This window comes from Amphibalanus amphitrite, unplaced genomic scaffold (assembly GCF_019059575.1).
Source record: "Amphibalanus amphitrite isolate SeventyFive unplaced genomic scaffold, NRLGWU_Aamphi_draft 001645F_arrow, whole genome shotgun sequence".
Taxonomy (NCBI): Eukaryota; Metazoa; Arthropoda; class Thecostraca; order Balanomorpha; family Balanidae; genus Amphibalanus; species Amphibalanus amphitrite.
The window spans coordinates 17,078-44,741 of NW_024883138.1; the positions used below are offsets into that span (position 1 = coordinate 17,078).

The 27,664-nt window shown below is 48.9% G+C and overlaps 2 protein-coding genes across 4 annotated transcripts in view; one reads left to right on the forward strand and one right to left on the reverse strand.

Annotated features, from left to right (window-relative positions):
- LOC122374351 (neurofilament heavy polypeptide-like) overlaps positions 1 to 19,432 on the forward strand; it is a 32,695-nt gene extending 13,263 nt beyond the window's left edge. The window contains exons 3-11 of one of the 3 annotated variants that reach the window (XM_043353039.1): positions 9,588 to 9,692; positions 11,347 to 11,508; positions 13,037 to 13,228; positions 14,125 to 14,316; positions 14,693 to 14,884; positions 15,246 to 15,437; positions 15,837 to 16,028; positions 16,424 to 16,665; positions 16,931 to 19,432. In XM_043353039.1, the coding sequence (XP_043208974.1) occupies positions 9,588 to 9,692; positions 11,347 to 11,508; positions 13,037 to 13,228; positions 14,125 to 14,316; positions 14,693 to 14,884; positions 15,246 to 15,437; positions 15,837 to 16,028; positions 16,424 to 16,665; positions 16,931 to 17,260 (1,799 nt within the window). In that variant the 3' untranslated portion in view covers positions 17,261 to 19,432. The remainder of the gene's footprint in view (positions 1 to 9,587; positions 9,693 to 11,346; positions 11,509 to 13,036; positions 13,229 to 14,124; positions 14,317 to 14,692; positions 14,885 to 15,245; positions 15,438 to 15,836; positions 16,029 to 16,423; positions 16,666 to 16,930) is intronic. The other 2 variants (XM_043353041.1, XM_043353040.1) reach the window with 2 other exon arrangements.
- LOC122374353 lies at positions 4,111 to 5,590 on the reverse strand. The gene is made up of 2 exons (XM_043353043.1): positions 5,444 to 5,590; positions 4,111 to 4,815 (listed from the first exon to the last, which is right to left on the reverse strand). Exons 1-2 carry the CDS (start codon positions 5,523 to 5,525, stop codon positions 4,460 to 4,462), a joined length of 438 nt encoding a protein of 145 aa, XP_043208978.1. The 5' UTR covers positions 5,526 to 5,590; the 3' UTR covers positions 4,111 to 4,459.
- Positions 19,433 to 27,664: the final 8,232 nt, after the last annotated feature.

Genomic DNA, 27,664 nt, shown 5'->3' on the forward strand with positions numbered 1-27,664 from the left:
AACAGTGGTCAGCAGGTCGCACGAGTGGTGCCCACTTTATGGGTGCTGGACGGGGCCATTACCCCCACTTGTCATACCTCATTGCTTACACAGCAAGGGTCGCTGATATTCGGCCATATCCTTAGACGTCTCTATTTTTCTGCATAGGTATAAATAAAATTCAACACATTTAAACTCTCTTTTTATGGAGAGGGAGAGCGGGTGGAGTAAGGATGAACTCATACATTTTTTATTTATTAGTTACTCGAGTAATGAACAGCGTATTGCACAGATAAGTTCATCCCCCCCCCCCCAGTTAATGAATGTTATACCTACCTACTCAAACATTTTGGTGACCCCAGTGACATTGTCATTGAGTTTTTGAAATTTGAATGACCTTCACTCGGTAACTTTCTCTCCGGCTCGGCCGGCGGACAAAACGCAAGCGGAGACAAGCGGGGAGTCCGGTGCTCTACCAACTGAGCTACGGAACAGGCAAATGCTCACCATAGATATACCGACTGAACGATCCGTTTATAACTTCAGCGATTGATAAGACAAACAGTGTGTCACTGTAAGTACATAAAATGTAAGTCTCGAAATTGCGATGTCTTTGACCAAAGGTAAGGACAATTTTGCGACCCTTCCATTAGGTATAAGGAAATGGGAGAAAGTCGGGGCATGTGCCTCTTTTTATAGGTAGACAAATGTCAAAGCTAACGAATTTAAACATCAGAAAACAATTAAAAATGACACACTTAATCGGAAAAATGCCACCCACGACCCCTCGTTATGTCCTTGAGGTCATGTCAGGTCATGGATTGGTAGGCCTCCAGCAGGTTTTTTTTTCAATAACTTTTGATAGAGACATGCGATATGCCTGAGCGATGAAAACACCTTAGATGATTTCAGTTTGACGATACAAATCGACTGATATGCAACATGACCTTTACCAGTCAGGTCATGACCTGGACCTGAGCTCAAATTTCCCAAATGACATTTGAATGTCAAATTATAGTTCATTCGACGCATCTCGACGAGAGGAGCGCAGTACTGAAAAAAACTATGTCATAACTTTCGTGAGTCAATAATTATTAAAGTAAAAAGGTTCTTCATTAAAACAGCTCAGTAGAGGGGCGGAGGGGGTCCACTGTCCCCTTTAACCCTCCCCGGCCCGACACGGGTTAAACAAGTTGTGCTCTGGAGGTTAAGTCGTTGATGTTAGGTCAAGTCTGAGGACTTTATAGGAACGTTGAAGAGCTATCGAATGCGCTTTTTCGCGGTGCTGTAGTTCTATTCTTCCCCGAGTTATGCGCCAGTTTGTCAATAAATGTTGAAACAGACAACATTTCACCCACATTTCACCTTTGATGACCTCTGGTCACCTGATATTTGACATTTGACTTGACCTAACCAAAGTACGGTTAACCAACTAGCCCAAGTAGTTTTGACACTCCTTCGAATGCCGCTTACCGCGTGTCGCTACGTGGCCCAAGTAGCCAAGTTATAGGGGTCGGGAGGGGGGTTCAAACAACCTCAGCCCGGCGCCGGTTAAGGGAAGGCACTATCATTTTGGGGGCGCTGCAGATATGCTAAGGGACGGCAGCATCATTTTGAGGCGCCACCAATTTTTTTTTAGGGCACTTAAACCACTTTGAGGGACACCACCGACACTGTGAGGAGCGCAATTATCTCTATTCTCTTTGAGCGTTGAGGGGTGGCACCATTACATTGAAGGGCGCCATGTGAGCAGTTGACAATGAGGAGCGCCTCCGATACTTAAAGAAGAGACGCCAAATGTAGAATATCCAAGACAGTTAGGATAAATGATAACAATAACACGTCAAATGTATATTTAAACACACAAAGCTTTCGGTATGAAAATACCTTGGTCACTGTGTTAACAGAAATGAGGTCCTCATTTCTGTTAACACAGTGACCAAGGTATTTTCATACCGAAAGCTTTGTGTGTTTAAATATACATTTGACGTGTTATTGTTATCATTTATCCTAAGAGACGCCAACATTACTCGGGGGGGGGGGGGGGCAACATCACTTTTATTTTGAGGACGCCACCCACATTGTAAGGGGCGGCACTGTAACTTTAAGGAACGCCGCGGATACTTTAAGGAGCGGCTTCATCATATGGAGGGGCGCTACAGATGGTTAATGGGTGGCAATAGGTATGATATTTAGGGACTCCGATACTTCGAAGGGCGCCACCGTTTGTTTGAGGGTGACATCATCACTTTGAGGGGCACCACCGATACTGTTCGGGGCGCCACCGACACTATAAGGGGCGCCACCGACACTGCCAGGAGCACTTTGACCGGCGTTACTATCACATTTAAGGGCGCCATGAGCACATTGGGGGGTGGCACCATGGCGTGGAGGGGCGTTACGGAAGGTTTGAGGGGCGGCAACATCATTGAGGAGCGCCTCCGACACTTCGAGGGACACCAGCATTTCTTTGAGAGGCGGCACCTTGACTTTTAAGGAGAAACCACCGACACTGTAAGGGGCGGCACCATCACTTTGAGGGGCGCCACGGACGGTTTGAGAAGTGGCACCATTATATATATGGAGGGGCGCTACAGAAAGTTAGAGGGCGGCAACATTGTATTGATGACTGATGAGTTCCTCCAAAACTTTGAAGGGCGCCACTGACACTGTAAGGGGCGGCACCAGCACTTTTAGGGGCGGCAGCATCATTTTGAGGGGCGCCACCGACTCGTTGACAGGAGACACCATCACATTTAGGGGCGCCACTGGCACTTTGAGGGAGGCACCATCACATTGAGGGGCGCCACCGATACTGAAAGGGGCGGCATCATCTTCTTGAGGGGCGGCATCATCTGCTTGAGGGGCAGCTCCATCACAATGAGGGGCTATGTGGATACCTAGAGGGGCGGCACCATTACATTGGTGGGTTCCTCTGACACTTCGAAGAGCGTCACTGACACTATAAGGGGCGGCACTAACACTTAAGGGGCGGCAGCATCATTTTGAGAGGCGCCATCGACTCGTTAGCGGGCAGCACCATCACATTCAGGGGCGGCATCATCTGCTTGAGGGGCGGCTCCATCACAATGAGGGGCTATGTGGATATCTAGAGGGGCGGCACCATCATATTGGTGGGTTCCTCCGACACTTCGAAGGGCGTCACTGACACTATTAGGGGCGGCAGCATCATTTTAAGGGGCGCCACCGACTCGTTGGCGGGCAGCACCATCACATTCAGGGGCGCCACCGGCACTTTGAGGGCGGCACCATCACATTGAGGGGCGCCACCGATACTGAAAGGGGCGGCATCATCTTCTTGAGGGGCGGTATCATCACATTGAGGGGCTCCACAGATGCTTAGAAGGGCGGCACCACTACATTGAGTGGGGCTACTAACAGATTTAGGGGCGGCACTGTCACATTGAGTTGCGGGATGATCACTTTCTATAGACGGCTGGTTCACTTTAAGAGGCGGCATTATCATTTTGGAGGGCAGCAGCCTCACTATGAATGACGGCACCTAGCCTGCATGTGCGTGCTGCATCCTAGAGGGGGCGGCAACTGGGTCGGCAAACGGCTGTCACTGGGTCGGCATTCTCCTTGACTGGGTCGGCAATTGCCGACCCAGTTAACATGTTAAAATACGCCCTGATGCATTTCCTTACCGTTTATACATCATGAAATGATATTATGTCCCATGAAAGAACAAAAGCATGGCTGGAGGCACACACTGAACGGTGCAGTCGCATTGAGATATGTTATGACAATTTAGTACCAAGCAAAAAGTTTCATGCGAAAAAGTAACTATTCAAAATTTTCACTGATGTTCCCTTGAATATGCCACATAAATGTAGCCACATTGCTACTATGAAGAACCATCGACTATGATACCTTGGCATGTAGTCCAATAAACACGCCCAGTTGCCATCCATTGTTTAAACTTTAATTTCTGTTTCACATTTCCATACCAATTTTAAATGTTAACTCTCCCTTCAAAAACTTATTACGTGCGCATTTGCGTAAATCTTCGATGAAAAAAAAATGAATAATAAGATAAATTCCTTACCGTATAAACCATCAAATCATTAAGATCTAAACGCATTCATGTGTGACAAAGAAGAGACAGGCCACAGTCAGATTGGTATATTTGTATGACACAAATTGAAGATCACTTTGACATTGGATTGCATCCACCTTTCAATGAACAATGGCGCCACGACATCAGTTGTACATTTTTCACATGTGACCAGCTAGCAGCACCGTCCACGGTGAGGCTCCCGGCAGCGTGACCGATATAGCAGAGCGGTGCCGGCCGGCCGGCGCGGCGGTGACCGGCGCGGGGTCACCGGCTCGGCCGGCCGGCCGACTGACCCCCGCCCGGCCGGCGTCACCGTCCGGTTCATTGACATGTCGCTGTGAGCGACGGCACCGGGTCACGCTGTCTGCAGAGCCGCCGCCGACCCGGGACTCGATTCACCTAGCCCGAGACGGGGCTCAGCAGGCCCGGGCACACCAGGTCCATGCACATGATGAGCTCGCGGCCGCGGCTGTCGCACTGGTTCAGGATGTTGTTGTAGTTGGACTTCTCTCCGCCGCTGATGCTGTTGCTGCGCTGGATGATGGAGCGCAGCGCGTCGGTGTTGAGGAAGCGCCGGTTGCTGAGCAGACCGAGCTTGTTGGTGATGCAGGCGTAGAGCAGGAACTTGCCCTTCTGGCGGCGCAGCTCGGGGGACAGGTGGATCACCGACTGGCCGCACTCCTGGTATAGGGTCTGAGTGATGCCGCCGCCGCGCTCCTTCTCCACCAGACGGAAGCACGGGTGATTCTTGAAGGCTGTGGAAACGAGAAAATGGTCGTTAGGACGAGCAGACAGAATTCACCTATGGATCCTGCATCGTGTTGCATCACTTTTTGATGCATAACTGATACAAACAAGCCCAGCAAAAACGTAGAACTGATCAGAAAGCAAAGCAAAGTGTATATGAGGAATCTTTTTAACATCTTACTGTCATCATATCCTTGCATACTGCTATGAAGCAAGAGAACATGTTCATCAAGGCTTCAACGACCAAAGAAGGCTTTATTTCATGTAACAATGCCAGCTGGAAAACCTATCTCATAAAATCAAAATGTCAAAAACTGTGTGCCCATCCTGACCACGTACAACTATTCCATGAGCCATCAATGCAATCAAAATTCTTAAAAACCTGGATTCAGTTAATGGAAAACCATCGCTTTACTTCTTTAAGACGATCATCGGTATTCAGCTTCCCAGCGCTGCATTTCGACAAAAGCGTTACTTTCGCCATCGACTAAAGGTCTTGCTGGTCGGGAACAGGCTTGAGGCTTCCACTTTCGCCACTAGCCAGTAGCCACTGAATGACGCCACCGATGGCGGCTGCCGCCGCCCGGAGGCCAGTGCCCCGCCGGTGCCCGCTCCCTCTGACCCCAGGTCACTCACCGTCCAGCTTGACGGGCAGCTGCTGTCCGGAGACGAGCGCCACGGCGGCGCCCAACAGAAGCACGAGACGCAGGCTCTGCATGATGAGGATGCTGTCACTAGCCGACTGGGATCGCTGCTCAGCGCACACTGACGCCTCTGCCGCGCCGCCGCCGCTTATATACAGAGAGCGAGCCGGCGGCGGCGGCGGCGGCGACGGCCGGTCCGAGCGGGCGCCCGCCGCCGCCGCCCGCCCGACCCCGCCGTACGCTCCTGCACAGAACGACGGCATCCAAACACACCTATCCCGGGTAATCCCGACCCACCCAGACCCCTCGCGCACTCAGAGCAGGTCATAAGGAAGAGCGGGAGGTCATAATTTGAGTCCTAACGACCACGCTTGAAGGCAGAGCACATGGTTTAGAGCTGAAGACTTGTTAATTAGTGTGTCCGGGTTTGTTTAGGAGAAACACAAAATCATCTTGGTGTGAGAGTATCATATCCTTCTTTCTATCCAAACTCGCCTTCAAATGTGCCTATTTGAACGGAAAAGAATCGCTTTTATCGCTGGAGACTGCAATTTTGTATCATCCACCATCACGGATAGTGTTATCTTTCAGACCGTCACACTGCAACCGAGTTGAGAAATTATGGTCACGATTTTATACCACACGCCGACCTTGTCCAGGATAATGAATGCTAATTACTCTTCTCATTTTATATCCACGTAACTGCCTACATGCAAAGCAAGCGAGCTTTACAGTTTACATTTCCATCCTCTCATAGGTAAGTGATCCTTTGGATTGCGAATACTGACTTTACGTCATGGGATCCCAAGTGTATCAATCTGCAGACAGTAGGTATCCTATCGGCGGCGCTGCAGATCGCGTATTTCAGTTTAAAGTTTTTAAAAAGTTAATTTTAGACGTACAGGTATACAGACCAAATAGGTGCTCCAAATTTGTCAAAAGTGGAATTAAAATATTTCAGTTAAGAAATAATCGTTTAAGCGGCTTCATGTGTTATCTTTACCCGTGTAATTACAAAATCCTTACGAATTGCATATTTCATACGTTGATGGCCTCTCGAGATTTTGTGAGGCATTCGAGCTAAATCGCTCAGCAAAGTGGCCAGTGATCGGCAGTGACCGTCACCTTCAGCACCTTGGTCGGTGATCCGGTGACCCATGACTGTTCCTTGTGTCACACTCAAAACTTTTTTACTACCTCCTGGAGAGTTCATTTTCATCAAACCCGCAAGATAATAGTATATTGAAAGGGTAACTCGCTGCTACCATTATGTGCATAGTAACGGTACGTGGTTGATATGAACTTATTCGCCAGCGAAGAGTATTATTACCATGTAAATATTAATATTACTCTCGCGATCCAGAACATCACGAAAACTCTTTCCTCCTGGGTATCGTGACTCGGGTACAGATAGTCGTTCCATGCGTAGATCTTGTTTACCCTCGTGAAGATGATATTTGAAATGGAAACAATCAGCCAATCAGAAACGAGATCGGCCGTTTGCGGTTTGAAGGCCGCGCGCATCTGTCAGTTTTCGGCCGTTGGTCTCCGAGAGCGGATGTGAGCAGTGTCGGTGCCGCGCGGCGTGGCCGTTGGTGATTGTGCTTGTGTGTTGTTCATCGCCTATAGAGCCTCTGTGGACATTTTATTGTAAGTACCGATGTGCTAGAGCATTGCGTGCCGTTGAGTGGTGCTAATTTGACCTGGTTAACAGGACCCCGTGCACGGCCACGTGGCCTAGTGTTGTGAGTACGTACATTAATTTTGTTGTGATGCTACAAGTTTATGCATTTTGTTGGTGACTTTGAAAAAGCCTTGCACTGTAGTGATCCAGTCTCATTATCTCACGCAGACGGGCGACCACCCAGGAACGCCGTCGCTCACTTCAAATATTGTGCGCTCTGCCTCATCCAATATGAGGGCGCTGAATGTCTTGTATTCATATTCAAATTGCATTCAAGTTGTATCGTGGTGTTTATTTACCGCTTGTGCATTGCTGAACGCTTTCTATAAATTTGTATGAATAAGTGAAGAGTCTCACAATGTTCATGGTTGGTGTGCCCCTCGTATTGTTTGTACGGAAGCCAAATATACCTACATTGTTGCTCTTGAAACATTTTTTTTAGTTGGTGAGCTCCGGTTAACAGAAACTTCGAGAAGCTTCTGAAGGAAGCGTCTGTGGGTCTGTTACCATCCTCTGGGGGGTTTACACTAAAATAAAGAGTAAACATTACCATGTGACAAAGGATAGGCCATAAGAATATACTCTCTGTAGGAGGGTAAAGCACAGAGTAGATGATGCGTTACTCCCTAAAAAAGGGTTCCGTTAAAGATTTACCCTTTCAAAGAGTGTAACCCAAAAAATGTTACACTCTAGACAAGAGTAAATCAAAAGACTTTACCATTCAGAAGATGGTAAAAAACGTCTGTGTGTCATGTTACCCCTCCCTGGCGAGTTTACTCTTCATGAAAGAGTAAAATTTACCATCTGGAAGGTGGTAAAAAACGTCTGTGTGTCAAGCTACCATGCTATGGCGGGTTTACCCTTCAGGAAATGGTAAAAAAGTTTTCAGTGCACTCTAGCGACCGTTGACCGCTGCGCCGGCCGGCCGCCTCTCTGGTGGACGTGGCGCCAGTGACCCGTTGTTTCACCCATGAGCCCGCCTCCTCCCGGACACACACACACACGGACACGCATCTGTGACGCAGCGGGCACCCGTCATCTGCCGTCCGAGCGCCAGCTGCTCTTGCGTAACGCGATCCGCCGCGCGCGGAAATCCCGCGAGGATCGCGTTCCGTCATCGCTCTCGGGAGCGCGCGGCTCGCGGTGGCGGTGCCCGGGGCGCGGTGCGCACCGCCCGGCCGCCGGCCGCGCCGCCTGTTTACCTCGGCCGCCGGACCGTGGAGGTAACAAACAACGCAGCTGAACGGCGGTGGGTGGCGGCCCGCCCGCACATCCACCACACACCGGGGGAACCGGTGCGGATACTGATACCGTATGGACAAAGCCGTCACAACAATGGCAGCAAGGTCAGGCGAGTGGACAAGATCAATGTCAGTTGTGCGGGCTTCTACAGTGAGCTGCCAGAGCAGTGACGTGAAACTGAAGACCGCACGGGTTTGTGCGGCGGTGGGTCTGTAGGTGACGCACATGAAGGCCTTGATAGAGCACGCGCAACGCAAATATCGCACCGCAAGAAACCCGACACCGGGCCATCGCCGATCGGTCGCAATCCGTGGCGTAAGCGTTTGTCTTGTTCTGGCACACCAGCTCAATGGACTGAAAAAAAAAAATAAGAGTAGTGAGTACCTACCTATTCCAATTAAGAATTCGGCAAGTAAGAGCAACCCATGGCCTCTAACATGAAAATCAAGACCAACGAATTAAATGGATGAGATTTGTTAAATCTATGAGCATTTAGAGCAACTGCTTCGAACAAGGAGAGTAAGGAGGCCGGCTTAGTGACGCTTAGCATTCAGCTAACCTGTATTGATCTGTCAAAGGAACGAAGCATTTCCTCCTTGACTAAGGCAACCAAACGATATAAAATGTACATAAATATAGCTTGAGGACAAAACGACTGATAAGAAATTAGATAAAAGCACGGCTTTGAAGTCAGATAATACATGCCTATTGCCTAGCTTATGCGATATGCTAATTGTTACATGGATATTCCGACACCATCGCTGAGGCTTGGCTCGTGGAAGCTCAAGGCTCGACAAATATCCAAACATCCGTGTTAGCTGGAAACGGGGGAATTCAAACTGGCGCCTCACCAAACGCCAACACATTTATATTTGCTTTATCCCGTGAGTGGTTCCCTGTGTATGTATTCGCTATAAGGATGACTTGCTTGATATGTTGAAGCTCATGATCCTCCTAAAAAGCGCCGTTGTTTGCATTTTGTTATCAGCATTTTGATCCTAATTCCATATCATCCGTGGCCTCAGCTTCCGCAACGGAAGTATTAATTTTTGAAATATCATATGTGCTTCACAACTTCCCGTAAAAAAAATCACGTATAAATCACATATTTTCAGGATGTGTAACATTCACAACACCTGTTCTGCTAGGCTGATCGCACAGCATCCGGCGCCCACTGAGGACGTACTCCTCCTGTTTCAGCGGTGTGCAGGCAAGGAGACGCCGGCCTACTCGATGGCCAACAGGCACGAGGTGAAGGTGAAGAAGGTGGTGCCGGCGCCCAACGAGTACAACACCAGACAGATGACCTACAAAGGTCAGTGGCGCCGTGCCGCCAGGCTGCTGATGGGTGGGGCTGTGTTTCTGCTCCGTACCGGAGAAACAAACATGAATAAAAATAACAAATATTATTGAATCACTGGGCACCTGGCAGGGGTCTACTCCAAATGCTATCAATTTGATAGCATTTGGTGCCTCATTTTCAACTAGAGTTGCAAAATTTCCCTACCGCACTACCGGCATGCCGGTAATTTTTCACTACCGCAGGTTTTTTCGTGGTATCTGGCATGTCTTGCCGGTAGCATGCCGGTATTTTTGATTTTGTGCAAAAAAAAATAAATTATTAGCATATGATTCAAACCTTGAACACTAAGAGGCTCTCAAATTGTAGTAACAGAATTCCTATTAGCCACTGCAAGATACATTTTGTTGTAGAAGTTCCATTGCTAATGGTAGGGGTAATACATGGACCTTAACATTTCACAGGCTTGGTTATATAGAATATAACTAGTTGGCCCCACTGGTAGTTGGGTTGAACAAAATCAGCCTGTTGGTAGTTGTGGTTGGACAATGGATGGCTGCTGGCTGGGACGCCGGACGGGTAATGAAATTGCAAAAACGTGGCACCTCTTGTAGGGGTAAGCTAGAATCAAGAATGCAGGTTTTTAGTATGCCGGTAATTTGGCGGTTTTTTTTGCTTGGGGCGTGGTAGCATGCCGGTATCCCAGAAAATTTTTGTGGGGCGGGGCGGTGCCGGTAGCAGCCTTTGGGGAAAACTTTGCAACTCTATTTTCAACCTCAAACAGAAAAGTAAGCAGCATACTTCTCAATGCAATATGTATAGACGATTTCCCTGGAATAACGAAACTTTAAAGCAAGAATATACACGTCTGTCTCTAACGACACAATCACCGGCCTTTCTCACTCTTCTAAGAATTGCTTTGTTCCGATGCAGCGTTTTGAAAACCAGTTCTTCCGAACTGATCTCTCATTGTGACGCGTCGAACTGTGTAGTGTGTATGTCCCAACTCTGGTCCAATGTTACAGCAGGCGGCGGTGCAGCCCGCCAGATAAGGCATTTTCTGGTTCTCTCTGGTGTCTGACAGGCTCTGCCGGTGTGTCTCGGTGACCCTTTGTCTCCATGTCTCTGTCTCGCTGTGTCTCTCTCGATGTAATGCCACGTAAGCAGGTGTCGTGTTCAGCTCGGAGAGCTGGGAAAACCGGCTCAAAATCTGCTCACGATCAGCCGGTGCTCAGCACTTCCCCGAGCTCAGGCAGACATTGTTCCAGAGTCAACAGTCATCTGACCGATGTCGGAGGAGCCGTGGCTCGTCAGGGTCACAGTAGAGATGAAATATTCCACTGGACACTGCCACATGTACGATAAATTACCGACAACGCTTTCCACAGTAAAATATTTCAAAAGATTGATATGAAGACCATGTTACAATAGTTCATTCGAATGGCAATCCAGTTGGTCCAATGGGTCAAAATTTGACCAGAGTAGTCGTAGAATATCCTCGAATGTTGGACTTCACGTTAGCTTCGAATAGTAAAGCTAATGGCCATCTATTCCAAACGGTTGTGCTATATTCGCAGCGACATCCCACGCTCGCTATGATCTATCGCTGAGTGCTCGACAACAGCGGCGGTCGGGAGGGTGACTGACCGACCCCCGACTCCCCGCGCAGGAAAGGACACGGCTCCGGCACGCACCATCGCCGCCAAAATCCGCGACCCCAAGGCGTTCCAGACGCCGGCGCCGGGCACCTACGAGCCCAAGGATGAGGACGACTCGCCTCGCTACAGCTTCGGGCTGCGGCCCAACCTGGAGAAGCCCAACACGGTGCCAGGTGGGTCTGCGACTGCCTCCCTTCACATCCCCGCTAACATCCCAAGACAGAACTGAGGCCGGCCCGCGCTCGCAGTGCGTATGCATGTGCTACCCGCTAAGAACTGTGAACAGCCAGAACTTGAGTATCCCAATCAGCCTACTTAGGTCTGCCCCCTCCCTTTCATAGCTATGACCAGCCTGAGTCTACGCTACCCCCTCCTGCCCTCCTCCCCCACTCTCTCTCCGTCCACGATCTGTGACCAGTCGACAGAGGAAAACGCCACCGCGCGCTGACCTCGTTCGGCTTTACCGACCGTATCTCAATCGACATTGTTTCGCGGCGCGGCGCCGACAGCCGGTGAACAATGATCGCAGCCCAGTTGCCCAATTTGACATGAATGTGCACACAGCAACAAGGACATATCGGGGAAGACTGGAAACAGGCTCGAAACCACCCGTTCGATATTCTTATGATCGATTTGATAAATTGTCATTATTGAAATGAGGATTTAATCGAAGTTACGATTTTGTGAAGGTTGTATGACAGTTCAAGGCAAAATGGTGATAAAATATTTCAGAGTGTCAAAATGGCCCAAGCTTTTAAAATATGCTTCTGTCAATAATATCAGGATGCAATATGTAGCACTTGCTCTGCCACATTTCCTTAAGCTGCCTTTATTGTATGTACCGTCAAAGCAAATCGCATGTTTACGGTCGCCGTTGACGTTTTTCATCAAAGTTACTTCTTCCAGCCAGTCATTTATTCGTAGCTTCATGTTAAGCACGATTTAGGTGATCTATTAAGGCTAGGTACAAAGCGAGGGGAATGAAAAAGGAACGATTTTATCAGAAAATACATCTGTAAAAATATTCCTGTTACGTAAATGTTACATAAGGCTTGGAGGGAACGGCGTTGTTCAATGAGTTATGTCAGTTATCTTTTGTAATCCGAGATAATCCATTCCGTTTATGGTAGCGTGCGGATTTTTGCCCCGAGTTGGTCAGGACTCAAAAGGCTGAGGACTCCAAAAGCAGTCTGAGGACTCCAAAAGCAGTGAGTCAGGAGACCCATATAAAACGAGCTCATTGCTGGAGTCGATGGGTATGTACCACGAGGCTGACGTAATTATAGATACTTGCAACTCGGTAAATCACACATGCATGAAACAGTGGGTGTAGTGTGCTGTTTCACACGGCAGCCAAGCCACTCATCCCGTGCTATTCACACTACACTGTTCCAACTATGTAATCAGACCTAACCCGCGGTAACCACTGCGGGCGAGGCTGAAACTAACGAGACCAATAAACCCAAATCAGCAGTTAATTCCAGCAACTGAGTCGTCACCACCCTGGCACCATGTATGGGGTCGGTTTCCAGCAGTCTGTAGTGAGCTCCGTGTACCGCCGTGAGGTACTGGGCGGGACAGGCCCACTGTATGTGACCGTGACCCGTACTGGCTACTGGGAACATCGACCGCTCCGCGCGATCGGGCCGGTCCTCTCGGCCGCGCAGGCCAGCGCGCCCCTGACCTTGGCTCATCCCTCAGCGCCGAATGCCTACGAAATTGATGACGAGATCGGCAAAGATTCTCCCCGGTACTCGATGCCGGGACGTGCGAGCGACCCCAAGACATTCAAGACGCCCGCACCCGGCGCATACGATCCTAAGGATGACGAAGACGGCCCTCGCTATAGTTTCGGACTGAGACCGAACCTGGAGAAACCTGATGGCGTGCCAGGTCAGTTGCCTGTAAAGCAAAAATAAGTGGATAACATGTCCAAAAATGAATGTCTAGCCGCATTTTGAGGGCTGCAAAATATTTCATAATGCAGATTTTAACGTTCGCAGCCGATTTACTTTTCCCGTGCACGGCAGAGAGGTGGGAAAAATTGTGAATAGCCAGGTTCTAAGAGACAGGAACAGAGTGTCGTGTGTTCATAAATCTTCTGGTGCAGTGTAGAGTTCAAACTTCAAACCGTTGAAATTTGAAATAATGTGCAATGTCCGTTCTGAAGTGAGATCGCTTGGCTGCGCATGGGCATGTCCAATGACAACGAAAGTTCGAAACACCAATCAGAAATTAAGGGAGCACAGCACAGCAGCAAAAGATAACTCAGTAATCGGCAATCAGAACACAGAGGAATCAAGAACAGATGAATTCGTAATCGAAGACTTATTCGAGGCTGTTGGCTATAAATGGGTACGAGCTGTGAAGAATAAGATAAAGAACTAAACAGACAAATCCTGTGGAGGATAAAAATCAAACACAATATTACTTGACAAGTCTGCTGATAAAACAGCCTCTCACACAGAACCCCTAGCAGTTTGTCCCAATTGACGATTGTCCCTCCAGCTCAAACGTTGCCAAACGTTGCCTCCAGCTCTCTCCATTGCCAAACCAGGAAGGCGATGTCGAGCGTTGACCCCCAGTCGGGTCTCCTGGAGCCTTCTGTCTGGGACCTTCACCTCGCACGGCGTTTCACGACCTTACGCAGACGGTTATTAGCCGCGCTAAAAGCGTGCGACTAAAACCAAATGACTACATTAACCAGAATTACGCACTCGATGCGGTCGATCCGCTTCTCCCGTACTCGCTAACGGAACGCATCTGACGTTAATCGTTTCGTTTCTCAGCGCCAAATGCCTACGAGATTGATGGCGAGATCGGCAAAGACTCTCCCCGGTACTCGATGCCGGGACGCGCAAAGGACCCCAAGGCGTTCAAAACGCCTGCCCCCTGCGCATACGATCCCAAGGAGGACGAAGACGGCCCTCACTACAGTTTTGGACTGAAGCCCAACCTGGAGAAACCCAACAACGTTCCAGGTTAGCTCACAACTGTGGTTATTATTCAGAGCATGCACGCACGCGTAGGGCAGCTTTTCAGACACTTGCAATTCGAGTGTCGTATAATTGAACAAATGCACCTCGACCATGCAAACTTCAATGCATGAGGGATTTACAGCAGGTTTATCTTTCGGCATTATCTCCCGTTCAACGGGCGATGGGAAAACGCGACAACTCATGATTGTTATGCAGAAATGGCTCCCACTCTGAAATATTTGATGGCGACGGGATGGGAGCACATGTCATAAAAGCACAAAATAATTAAGATCACTGCCCGTTGATGAGAAAAACAGAATAGATATATCGTTACAACCTAATATTACACAAAGTCAGCTTCCATGTCACTTATCCACAGCTCCGAATGCCTACGAGATTGATGACGAGATCGGCAAAGACTCCCCCCGGTACTCGATGTCGGGACGCGCAAAGGATCCCAAGGCATTCAAGACACCCGCACCCGGCGCATACGATCCCAAGGATGACGAAGACGGCCCTCGCTATAGTTTTGGACTCAAGCCTAACCTAGAAAAGCCCAACAATGTCCCAGGTTAGTGTTTTTTAGTAGAGAGCAAACATTTTTATTGTCTCTGTTTCTAATTTAGATGTACTCACGTGCAGTAGTAAGGGCATTGCAATTATGAGAACCAGCCATGAAAAGAAATGACGATGAAAACTGACGCTGAAGACATGTTTGATGAACAGTCATAATGAGCGTAGCACGGCTTTTGCCTTTTACCAAATTCATAAAGAAATATTTTCCTTTTTTGTTTTATTTTTCACAGTGAACATAATTCAACTCAACAATTTTAAAGTTATTATAAATAGCAAAAAAAAGTAGCATCACTGCAAAACAGCTGCAACGCTGGTTAGGTTAAACAGAGCTCCAATTCAATCCTATGTACTTTCAGCGCCCAATGCCTACGAAATTGATGACGAGATCGGCAAAGACTCCCCCCGGTACTCGATGCCGGGACGCGCAAAGGACCCCAAGGCATTCAAGACACCCGCACCCGGCGCATACGATCCCAAGGATGACGAAGACGGCCCACGCTATAGTTTTGGGCTCAAGCCCAACCTTGAGAAGCCCAACAATGTCCCAGGTCAGTGGGGTTAATTTACACAGGCATGGGACACTTTAGTGTCGTTGGTTCAAATTTCGCTTTCCTCATGTGGCAGTTGGAAGGGCATTGCAATTATGGGAACTAAAAAGGAAAAGAAATGACGCTAAAAACTGACGCTGAAGACAGGTTCTATTACGGTCATAATTAGCGTAGCACGCATTTTGCCTTTTACCAAATTCATAAAAATATTTACCATTTTGTTTTTGTTCTCCTTCACAGTCAACATAATTTAACTCGAGTCTCGAATACGTATGAACCACAACAATTTTAAAGTTACTGTATATAGCAAAAAAGAAGCATCACTGCAAAACAACTGCAACGCTGGTTGGTGAAACAGAGCTTCAGTATCCATTATTATTCAATCCTGTATACTTTCAGCGCCAAATGCCTACGAAATTGATGACGAAATCGGCAAAGACTCCCCTCGGTACTCGATGCCGGGACGCGCAAAGGACCCCAAGGCATTCAAGACACCCGCACCCGGCGCATACGATCCTAAGGATGACGAAGACGGCCCTCGCTATAGTTTTGGGCTCAAGCCCAACCTTGAGAAACCGAACAATGTCCCAGGTCAGTTGGAGAGGCAAAATCCATTGTCGTCCTTCGTCGCCATTCATCACACTTGTTCGTTTGGGGTTGACGCTTGCCCGTCCTGACAAACGGGGACAGTAGCTTCAATAAGGAGCAAGAGCTTGTTTCTCTTGGGTGACCGTTGCTCGGAGCCGCCGGGTGAACTGCTCTACCGTAACACACCTGTTCTAACAGAACAGGATGGGATCAGCCTCTGCGGCCATGGTCCAATCAGCTCTACACCTCTCCTTTCTCCTCTCATCATACCGTCCTCAAAAGACACCCATTGAAAGGGCCTGAACTAACAAAACAAACACAAAAATAAGACATTACCAAGTTGTGCACTCCACCAGCCTCACCTTCCCTACCTATCTGACCTCACTTCACGCCGGCAGCCCCCAACGCCTACGAGCTCAACGACACGATCGGCGAGGAGTCGCCCCGCTACTCGATGCCCGGTCGCGGGAAGGACGTCGTCGACGAGCGCACCAAGTTCCCGGCACCCGGCCAGTACGAGATGGCCAAGGCCGAGGCCACGCTGCACAAGAGTCCGGCGTACACGCTGCGGGACCGCACAACGATCCCCACCGACCGCACGCAGAAGCCTGCGCCGAACGCCTACAACGCCGACGACAAGGTGGGAAGGGAGAAGCGAGGGCCTCGGGGAGGATGTGGGGATGTTGAGGGAGGGAGCGGAGAATAGCGAGATATTCGTGGATGATGTGGAAAGTTGAGGGAGGTCGCTGGACGGTAAGGTACTGGCAGTTACTCGGTCGTTTAATTGGAAGTTCGAGAGTGGGAATGACACAGGAAGAGCACAACTGAGGTTCGTGACTGTGCCATTCAGCGAGCTGCCGGCGAGTTCAACTTCTTGCACCTGACCTTCACTGTCTTCTCCACAGAAACTCAAGTCCCGCGACCCGCAGTACGCGTTCGGCATGAAGCACTCGCCGTACGTGGGCTCGTTCAAGCCTGGGGTGGGCGTCGGCACCCCGGACCGGAGCGTCGCGCTGCAGACGTCGGCCGTGAAGCCGACCGACAAGGTGCTGCGCGGCGGAGAGGTGGTGCGCGTCACCCCCGAGGGCGTCACGTGCCGCTGGGTGGACCGCGGCCTGTCGCCGCGCACCAACGGCACCACCACGCGCACCACCGAGACGCGCACCAACGTCGACGGATCCACCACCACGCGCGAGACGGTGCGCGTCCACCGCACGCTCGAGATGAGCCGCTGAGGGTGCCGGCGCGGCGCAGGGTGACGGGATGAGGTCGGAGGACGCCGGGATGAGGTCGGAGGACCAGGGTGGGGTCGCAGGACGCTGGAATGTGGTCGGGGGACCAGGGTGGGGTCAGGAGGAGAAACAGAGCGGAGTGGTCGGCCGACTGCACCCGCTGTCCAGGGCCAGTGTGAGAGGGGGCAGCCGCGGTCAGGAAGCGCTGAAGGACGGCTGATCGATCGCCAGCGGAGACGCAGGAGGGACGGTGGTTTCTTTGTAGATGTCTGAATGTGTTGGGTTGGGTTGTGAGACGTTTTAATGCCGTCGGCTATTTGTTAACAAGACGATTAGTTTCAATTGTAGAGAAAATAGTGCCACTTATTTTAAAACACACAAGGCAAAATTTAGAATGGAAGCAAGAAAATGTGCGAAAAACACTTCAAACAGCATTCACTAATTAGTATGTTCTTACTGCGAAATTGTAATCAACAACAAACAAATAACATCACTATAACAAATAATACTAATAATTAGCTTAAGAATAAAAGTTGACAAGCAGATGGAGCACATGTCTCCGTCTATATTGGTTTAAACCAAGGTAAGACGTGGCAAAAAAAAATCATTCTTATTTTTGTGAAGGACTTTTTTATGAAAAATCATAGAAAGTTACACATGAATTTTTGTCAAAATCCTAAATGACCATTATTTTATAAAGCTAGCTATGATTAAATCAAATGCATAGCAAGGTGAGGCCAAGGCGCCGCGAAGTCAATAACTTTTGCTGTGATATGTATTTATGCGTTTGGAGTTGGGCAAACCTTAGCTTCGTAAGTCTTGTGTGTAACAGGAACGTTTCTTTAAAAAAAAAATAATTTTCAAGGACCACTCACGAAAATAATCGGGACGCTAGGACTCGTGATGTAAGCACCTATTTCTGCATCGAAAGTCGAGACTCAATGGAAGACAGCGCCTTGTTCGCCACTTTGCCCGGCGAATGTAGGACTGTCCAGTGTCAGATCCATGGCAGGAACGGTTTAGCGCCGGGCACGCGTTTGTTTCCCTCCCTTTCGACAAAAAGAGAGTTATTTTTCGGTACGGGGCATCATCACACTCCGCTGTCGTGCCGTTATAGTGAACACATGTCTGCCGGCTGTCAGTCCAGACCGCGTAACCAATTCAGAGGACGCCAGTTTGGAATGAAATATTTAACTGGCTTTTGACATCAAATATTTTACATAAACAACATGTACCGTCCACCTGTGAACGTATGCAAAGTGTATTCAATCGGTGTAAAATAAATCGCCGCGTGTTGGTGCCATAACGGACGCGCTGCGTCGAGTTAGCGACAGCAAACACCCGTTCCTGGCCGTGCGCCGGCACTGATGGACGTGTAGCCCGCAGGGCGCGTCCGCTGAGCCAATGTCAGTGCACCGCTACACGCAGACATCTTATGTGATCAGGAGCGGCGTGCAGAGCTGGTTGAAGTGCTTGTGCCTAAGTCCTTGAACCTTGACGGCAGATTTTTGCATATTGGCTGCAGGTGCATGTGCAGAATTTAAATTCATGTCATTCTGCATGTCAGCGGAATCGCGATACTGAAATGATGATCGTCTTATGGGGAAGGCTAATGCTGGGTCTTGGTATGGATATCCGATTCTTGTTCTTGCGTGGTGCGGTTGTAGCCGAGTAACATAGGTCTTAGTCACCGGTCGTAGTGTCTTGCGCCTATGACGTAATAACGCGCTCAACTTGTTTTTCTACGCACAATGACGTACCTATTGTAACAATGACGAATGTCTAATTGGAGATAGAAACTGCGTTGTTGACGAGTTGTTCTGCTGGATCATAACAATGCATACGTCAGCGCAGCTTTTTTATACGAAAGATGAAAAAGTAACGATAGAAGTGATAGTTGCTGTTAATGTGGGCGAGATCCCGTATTGCGTCACAGAACCAGCTTTTGGATTTCCTGAGAGCTCGCCTGAAACGTCATCTTACGTGTGTGATTCAGATGAATTTTCGGGAAATGTAGCCTGTGTTTATGGGTAGCAGCGTCTTATTGCGTAACAAACGGATGCTTATCACTTCCAGTTGTCGGCGGAGAATGGGAATCGAAAGACAAACGTGTGATAGCGATAATTACCTGAAATGTGTTTACGTGGTACTAATATAGAGCGTATTTCTTTGTAATCTCTGTCTCTTCATATCCGGCTCCGCATCATCGAATAACAACCACAGCAATGGCAGCATTATGTAATCTAGCAGAGACAAATTACATAACATAGCACACCCCTGCACAAATACACGAAGAGAAATGTCGCACTTGCAGGGGGTGGGACGATGCTCGGTTTTTCCGTTATGTTCTCCAAATACCTTTCGAACAAGCGAGAGACTAGAAACGCCTACACAAAAGTACGGCAATGAAAATATTGGGCTTTCCTTTAATCACCTTTCCACTAAAAACATTGTGGGGGGAAATCAGAACGTACCCTCAAGTAGAGGAGATAACACTCCTTTTATATCAAATACCATACTTTTTGCAGTGTAATGCCTACATAAGCCAAAAACACATCGACCAGCATCTTATCGACAGCTCACAGGATGGCTAATTCGACGTTGTGACCAAAAATTTCCCCATATGCTGCATCAAGAATTGTTTGTCAGTGGTCACATAAGTATGTGTTTGATGTTATCAGCTAACCAGCAGGCAGCAGCTCGATCTGAGGACCCATTTCTTTTCAATTCCGCACTCGAGTTTATCTCATCCGTTCATCTGTTTGGTGGGCTTAGTTCTGACCAACTGTAGCTCCCCTGACCTTGTAAAGTTACAACCTGCGATGGGCGATGGATCAGGCAGGAAAACGTGAGCAACTGAGATGATAGCAGGGGTGCTACAGAGAAGCTGGTAGACCACTTAATCGGTACTCTGATAGCACGATCGGCGTGGCGTTGCGATTGTAGATCGTGCAAGTCGAACTCTCCCTGCCTATCACTTATGGTATCTTGGAAAACCCGAACACCTGATCAGTGATCATTCCAGCGTGTCTTCAATCATTATCGGCTGCAAAAAGGTTTGAGAATTAGCTCAAGCATTAAAGATGTTCGTACACTCGTGGAATTTCATACTTCAGGGCCAGTGTTCTGGTTGTTGGAAGGTGGGATTATACCTGTATTACCCAGACGGGTCTGTGCTGTAAGGATTTCTCCAGACGATTTTCACTCGAGTCTCCATGATATGAAAACACGTGTACGATGTAGCTGTTTATCGTGGACTGAGTGGGCCTTGAAGCAGTGATCAGTTTTCTGCCGACTTCCGGGCATGCTCCACCTTGACCCAATCTTAGCGTCAAAAGCAGCTGCTGCCTTCATCATTTTGCAGATGTCACACAATGCCTCATCCTGTCCCGCCGCCCCGCACCGTTGTCCTTCACGACCCCGGCCACCACCCCATCCCTCCCCGTCGCTCCCCGCCGCTGGCCCCACACTGCGAGTCATCCCAAAGCTGCGGTCCCCGGACCGATCCTCCGCAGAAGAGCAGCGCCTTCTGTCCTTCCATCAGCACACCGCGTAATACGGCGGTGGCCGTTTTTCTGGAGCTCAGTTGTGCCAGCGAGCAGCGTAAATACCACGGCCTTGATTAGGATGGAAGGCAGACCATCCCGGTTCCTGTTATGTAAAATTGCTGCCCGCAGGTGCTTGTGGTCAGCCAATGACGACACAGAACGAGGTAGCTTTTCTGCAGAAGCTGGATTACGTAACTTCTGATATTTAAATACATGGTTTGACAGCGTTGTGGGGAATCTCCCTGACAAAAAGAGGCTTAGCTTAATCTCAGATATTCCTGTGTTATTACAGTGAGTCATAGGCCAGCGAAAAAATCCGTTCTTGTGCGATGACTCATACATAGATGAATTTGTATCGACAATACTGTCCAACATTGCGATTTACATGAAAACGTACAGCGATAAAAAGAGGCAAAATTTGTTGGGGAATGATTCCCTCACTCGTCCAAAATGGACATTGGACTATTAATAACCATCTTTTCTACGTTAGCTATTACTTAGGACTGAAAATGGCTAAAAGGTATAGATGAGAGGCTACAATTAAATGACAAATCTACCTGACGCTAAAGGCCATGGGACCGCCGATATAGACGAGAAAAAGAAAATACTAGAACAATGTTGACCGGAAGTCTACTGGGCCTAGCCGGAGAAAAAAAAATCAGCCAGTGCACTTGTCGGTTGACTTTATCGTTGGACATACCTGCGGACTACGGAGCGCTGCACCATCGCAGAAGGAACTGCAACTGAGCATAGGGCGCTAGCACTCAACTCAATGTCTTCTGAGCATCAGCACATCAAATTCAAATAGTAGCCATTTTTACCCAGCCAGCGACTCTGTGACATCGCAGCACAAGCCGAGGAAAAGGTGGCTGTTATGCAAAAGGTACCTATAATACACTGCATACTTCTCTGCTGGTTCTCTCATGGTGGATTTACAATGCAAGAAATGCTACAGACGCCATGTGGCATAGGTGTGGGACGGCAGCGAGGCAGGCATCAGACCAGGCCATGGTGCACATTCAGGAATGGAGCGTAGAGCATAGGTGATTACGGAGCGAGCGAAGCGAGCGGAGTCTTTCCTTAGATTAACGGAAATTTCTGAGTATGAGCGGCCGGCCGGCCGGCCGGCCGGCCGGCCGGCCGTGGTCACGCTTTTGCGAGGCTTATATCTCAGCAACCACTTGACCGATTTACACGCGGTAATTTTTGTAGGGTAGCTTCATTCCTTCTACCAAGTATTGGACTATTCCCGATGCATGTGGGTGACCCCTTATGCACGTGCCACGTGCAAAACGAAGAGGTGTCAGTTTTGTAATTGTTGCAATATCTCAGTAACTACTTGGCCGATTGCGCTGAAAGTTGGCATGTAGGTAGGCACCCACTAGGCACTGCATATACATGTGCCAGAGTTGGGGTGCTGCTGCACGTGCGCACGTGCAGGGGTCGTTTCCAGATCTCGGGAACGGCTGGACCGATTGCGCTCAAGTTTGGTACACGGTTAGGGACCGGTTAGTAGGGTGCCGTGCACAAGTCAGTTGGGACCCATTTTGCACGTGCGCACGTGCAGGGTGCCGCTTCCAGATCTCGAGAACGGCTGGGCCGATTGTGCCCAAATTTGGCACATCGCTAGAGACCAGTTAGTAGGGTGCCGTGCACAAGTCAGTTGGAGGTACCCCCTCGCAATTTCGCACGTGCAAGGCCCACCCTCTCGCTCGCTCCGTTAGTCGCCCCAAAAGGCGTTATACTGGTATGATAGTGCAAAATTGTGCACTTGTTGACCATTAGCGCGGACACAAACAATAATTACGGAGCGAGCGAAGCGAGCGTAGTCTTTCCTTAGATTAACGGAAATTTCTGAGTATGAGCGGCCGGCCGGCCGGCCGGCCGTGGTCACGCTTTTGCGAGGCTTATATCTCAGCAACCACTTGACCGATTTACACGCGGTAATTTTTGTAGGGTAGCTTCATTCCTTCTACCAAGTATTGGACTATTCCCGATGCATGTGGGTGACCCCTTATGCACGTGCCACGTGCAAAACGAAGAGGTGTCACTTTTGTAATTGTTGCAATATCTCGGTAACTACTTGGCCGATTGCGCTGAAAGTTGGCATGTAGGTAGGCACCCACTAGGCACTGCATATACATGTGCCAGAGTTGGGGTGCTGCTGCACGTGCGCACGTGCAGGGGTCGTTTCCAGATCTCGGGAATGGCTGGACCGATTGCGCTCAAATTTGGTACATGGTTAGGGACCGGTTAGTAGGGTGCCATGCACAAGTCAGTTGGGACCCATTTTGCACGTGCGCACGTGCAGGGTGCCGCTTCCAGATCTCGAGAACGGCTGGGCCGATTGTGCCCAAATTTGGCACATCGCTAGAGACCGGTTAGTAGGGTGCCGTGCACAAGTGAGTTGGAGGTACCCCCTCGCAATTTCGCACGTGCAAGGCCCACCCTCTCGCTCGCTCCGTTAGTCGCCCCAAAAGGCGTTATACTGGTAATTAAAGCGGACCTGTTGAACCCAGGCTCCAAAATGGCTAAGGCTGTCTCAGTTCTGTCTGCATGCCTTAACACATTTTGATTTCATCTCAAGTGATTTGTGACACACACCTGTAAATATGCACCTGGTGTAGCTTTAACGTGCGTCACCATAGCTCTAACCGATCCAGAAACTACTAAGGGATCCGAACGTTTATGCAGATGGATTCATGGTAGGGTAAGGATGATAGCATTATTTGCGATGTTCCGTGTCCCGTTTTCTGAGAACATCAATACAGATCTTACGAAGAGCGGGAAACTACCAGGATGCACCTGAGTCTCCTGGATGAGTCATGGTAACTTGACTGCCGAATTATTAGCATCCCGTCAAGGTGTTCAGCTAGGCTAGGATGATTCATCAGCCAATGGGTATAACAAAACAAAACGTTACAGGAGGATTGAATAGGATGTACATTGTTAAGCTGACCGTAGGCTCAATATTAGTTAACTTTGTTGGACAAATTTGCAATTATAAAAATGTGCTGCTGTGCTCCAATGAGCATGCTGCTGCCACGACTTAGCATTTTCAAGTATTCAAATCGAGTGAAGATGTTATTCATGGAAATTTACCCCATTTTATAAATCTGTAGCTTTTCTAATACATAAGATCGAAACAGAGTTCACTACGCATCTTTGCAGTAAGAAAATGGAAAGTGGACAATGACAGACATACAAATGAAGCCGACTTAAGATAAAATCACCGTGAATGTGTACCAGATCGGATGGGTTTTACCTTGCAAGATAACGGCTTGGCTGTCCGGTTCCGGCCAGAGTTAAGTTCCGTTAGAAGAGAAATGCTCAGTCAACTCGCTACACGTCTCATTCCCTAATTCCATCAAAACAATGCTTAACTTCCTCCTTTGCAGGAACATCTAGTTATATCCACATCGTACAGTTATATCAAAGCACACTGCTACTCCCCAGACCCCAGATATTCATATAAATGTGTCGAAGCTTTCAAGTATTTTATAGACTGCTTAGGACTCATTTCACGGGTCGAATATTGTAGTCGCTTCTTCAGTGGGTACATACTCGTACCAGATACTGATGTTGTCGTATTGTAAGACTTACATCCGGGCAGGAATTTTGGCACATTCGCACGTCTTTTCGAATGAGCGCACAATGAGACAATGGATATATGCACTAAGATGGCGGCTTGAGAAGGGAAACAACCGCGGGTAGTCAGGATCTCCGGCCGCATGAATTGATGGCATTTAATATGTGCTAACATCATTTGGACGGATGAATTTTGCTACAACGCGTCAGTACCGACTGGTCTATCCATATGATAATGTTGTCATGCGAATAAAACAAACAACGCTTGGCATGCCATCGGCGAAACTGGATATAGGACAAAATAAAACACAGGTGAAACCAAAGGCCAATATAGGCCATCATGATGGTGGGTGAAGTATTTCATAACAAGACAATCTGATAAGTGTCCATAACCGCCCGAACTGTTGCAACTGGGAGATAAACTGCACGGAAACGGGACCAACCAAACACGTTTCGGGGCAACTCAGTTCTTAAAAACTTGGTCACGCTCTGATTGCAGATTAGATGGACGAAGTACCGTCGGCTTGCATTATATCAAACAGAGCTGAAATGCGAGACCTGCTGCATTAAAAAAAAAACTATAGTTCACACAATTTGGTTAGGTAATGCATTGGTCTATTAGCACATAATCACGCAATCAGCATTGAATGAAGTAATAAAGGGGTGGTAATTATTTACATATTAAGTTATCTAAGTAATCACCACAGGGCGAACCTCCACAGACAGGCGAATTCAGTCGTCACATGGGAAGGAGGCATGCCTCCAATCCCAAGTCTTTACGACCATTTGAATGTCTTTACATATGCCTCCAGCCTTTTTATTGTACATAAGTAATATCGAGCACTTACTCTAGAACTACATACACATAATTAATTACTAAGCAACTATAGGTATTGTACAATGTACACACTGACCATCGTACGAGTAGAGTACTGGGTAGTGGGTCAAACATTGCGTGATGAATCAGTGAGTGGCGCACGGGTCACCCGTGTCATATCTGACCCCCATTCCGAGAGTGACCTGAGCTTGACCTAGGACACAGTATCAGCGAACCTCCACACGGGAGCATGAATCAACGATGATGACCTATTTAACGCGATGGACCGGCCAATATGCTGAATTTTTACAACTGAAGCTTCTTTTCATCGTGGTGTAGCTACCAAAGTCCACTTCACATGGCCACTTGCGAGTAATTATGTCGATGCTTTTGAGTAAATGTAGTCATAGACTGCTGCTTGTGTCATTTTTAGGTAAGTAATTAGTACTTATTATTATAATAGCCTACTGTATGAGAAACAAACGTGATGACAGCAACGGCAAAGGTGAAAAAATGAAGTACAGACAGCTTCTGTATCTGGGTTCATGAAAGTAGGTATGGATTTTGGTCTACAAAAACTAATTTAGGGCCAAGCAAATGAGAGGATAACGGAGGACCGTTGGAAGTTTGACCAATTGACTGTATCAATCCCGAAAGGCGAGCATCCCGGATGGGTAGATAAGTATATGGGCATCTGAGAATAGATAATAGATATCCACTCACCTACCCCGCCAGCTATCTGGTGGGTGCAATGAGCAATGACCACTCCGGGATAGGGAACTGTGACCAATACCCAGCCAGCCTTCCCAAATGGGGCCCATATGGGCTGAAAGTGGGGCATCTGGGCTTAAGTGGGCATGGGCTACATGTGGGCTATTATCTGGGCTAAATCTGGGTCCCATATGGGCTGAGCCCCAGCAAACATGCCCACATGGGTCCCATATGGGGTGAACATGGGCCAGATGGGCCCACGTGGGACATGGGCTACAGATGGGCTACCCACATGGGCCCCATATGGGATAAAAATGGGCCAGGTGGGCAAAACGCATGTGGGCTGGAGATGGGCATCCCATGTGGGTCCCATATGGGGTGAACATGGGCCAGATGGGCCCATGTGGGACATGGGCTACAGATGGGCTACCCATATGGGCCCCATAGGGGATAAAAATGGGCCAGGTGGGCCAAACGCATGTGGGCTGGAGATGGGCATCCCATGTGGGTCCCATATGGGGTGAACATGGGCCAGATGGGCTCACGTGGGACATGGGCTACAGATGGGCTACCCATATGGGCCCCATATGGGATAAAAATTGGCCAGGTGGGCCAAACGCATGTGGGCTGGAGATGGGCATCCCATGTGGGTCCCATATGGGGTAAACATAGGCAAGATGGGCCCAGTGGGACATGGGCTACAGATGGGCTACCCATATGGGCCCCATGTGAGATAAAAATGGGCCAGGTGGGCGAAACGCATGTGGGCTGGAGATGGGCATCCCATGTGGGTCCCAGATGGGCTCACGTGGGACATGGGCTATAGATGGGCTACCCATATGGGCCCCATAAGGGATAAAAATGAGCCAGGTGGGCCAAACGCATGTGGGCTGGAGATGGGCATTCCATGTGGGTCCCATATGCGGTGAACATGGGCCAGATGGGCCCACGTGGGAGTTGGGACATGGGCTACAGATGGGCTATCCATATGGCCCCATATGGGATAAAACTGGGCCAGGTGGGCCAAACGCATGTGGGCTGGAGATGGGCATCCCATGTGGGTCCCATATGGGGTGAACATGGGCCAGATGGGCTCACGTGGGACATGGGCTACAGATGGGCTACCCATATGGGCCCCATATGGGATAAAAATGGGCCAGGTGGGCCAAACGCATGTGGGCTGGAGATGGGCATCCCATGTGGGTCCCATATGGGGTAAACATGGGCCAGATGGGCCCAGTGGGACATGGGCTACAGATGGGCTACCCATATGGGCCCCATACGGGATAAAAATGGGCCAGGTGGGCCAATCGCATGTGGGCTGGAGATGGATATCCCATGTGGGTCCCATATGGGGTAAACATGGGCCAGATGGGCCCACGTGGGACATGGGCTACAGATGGGCCCATGTCCCATATGGGAAAAATGGGCCAGGTGGGCCAAACGCATGTGGGCTGGAGATGGGCATCCCATGTGGGTCCCATATGGATCACCCATGTAGGCCCCATTTAAGTTACTCCAAGAGCATAAAAGCAAAAAAGGTGACTGTTGTTCATGTGAATTTTGGACTCCAAGTACATCAAGTTCATATGTACATGATGCCATATGGGGTCAATGTAGGCTGGCCCATATGGGTCCCTGATGTGGGGGCCGCGTGGGTCTCATATGGGGCCTACGTGGGCTTGCCCATATGGGTCCCTTGTGTCACCCACTGCTATTCCCATGTGGGCCCATATGGAAGAG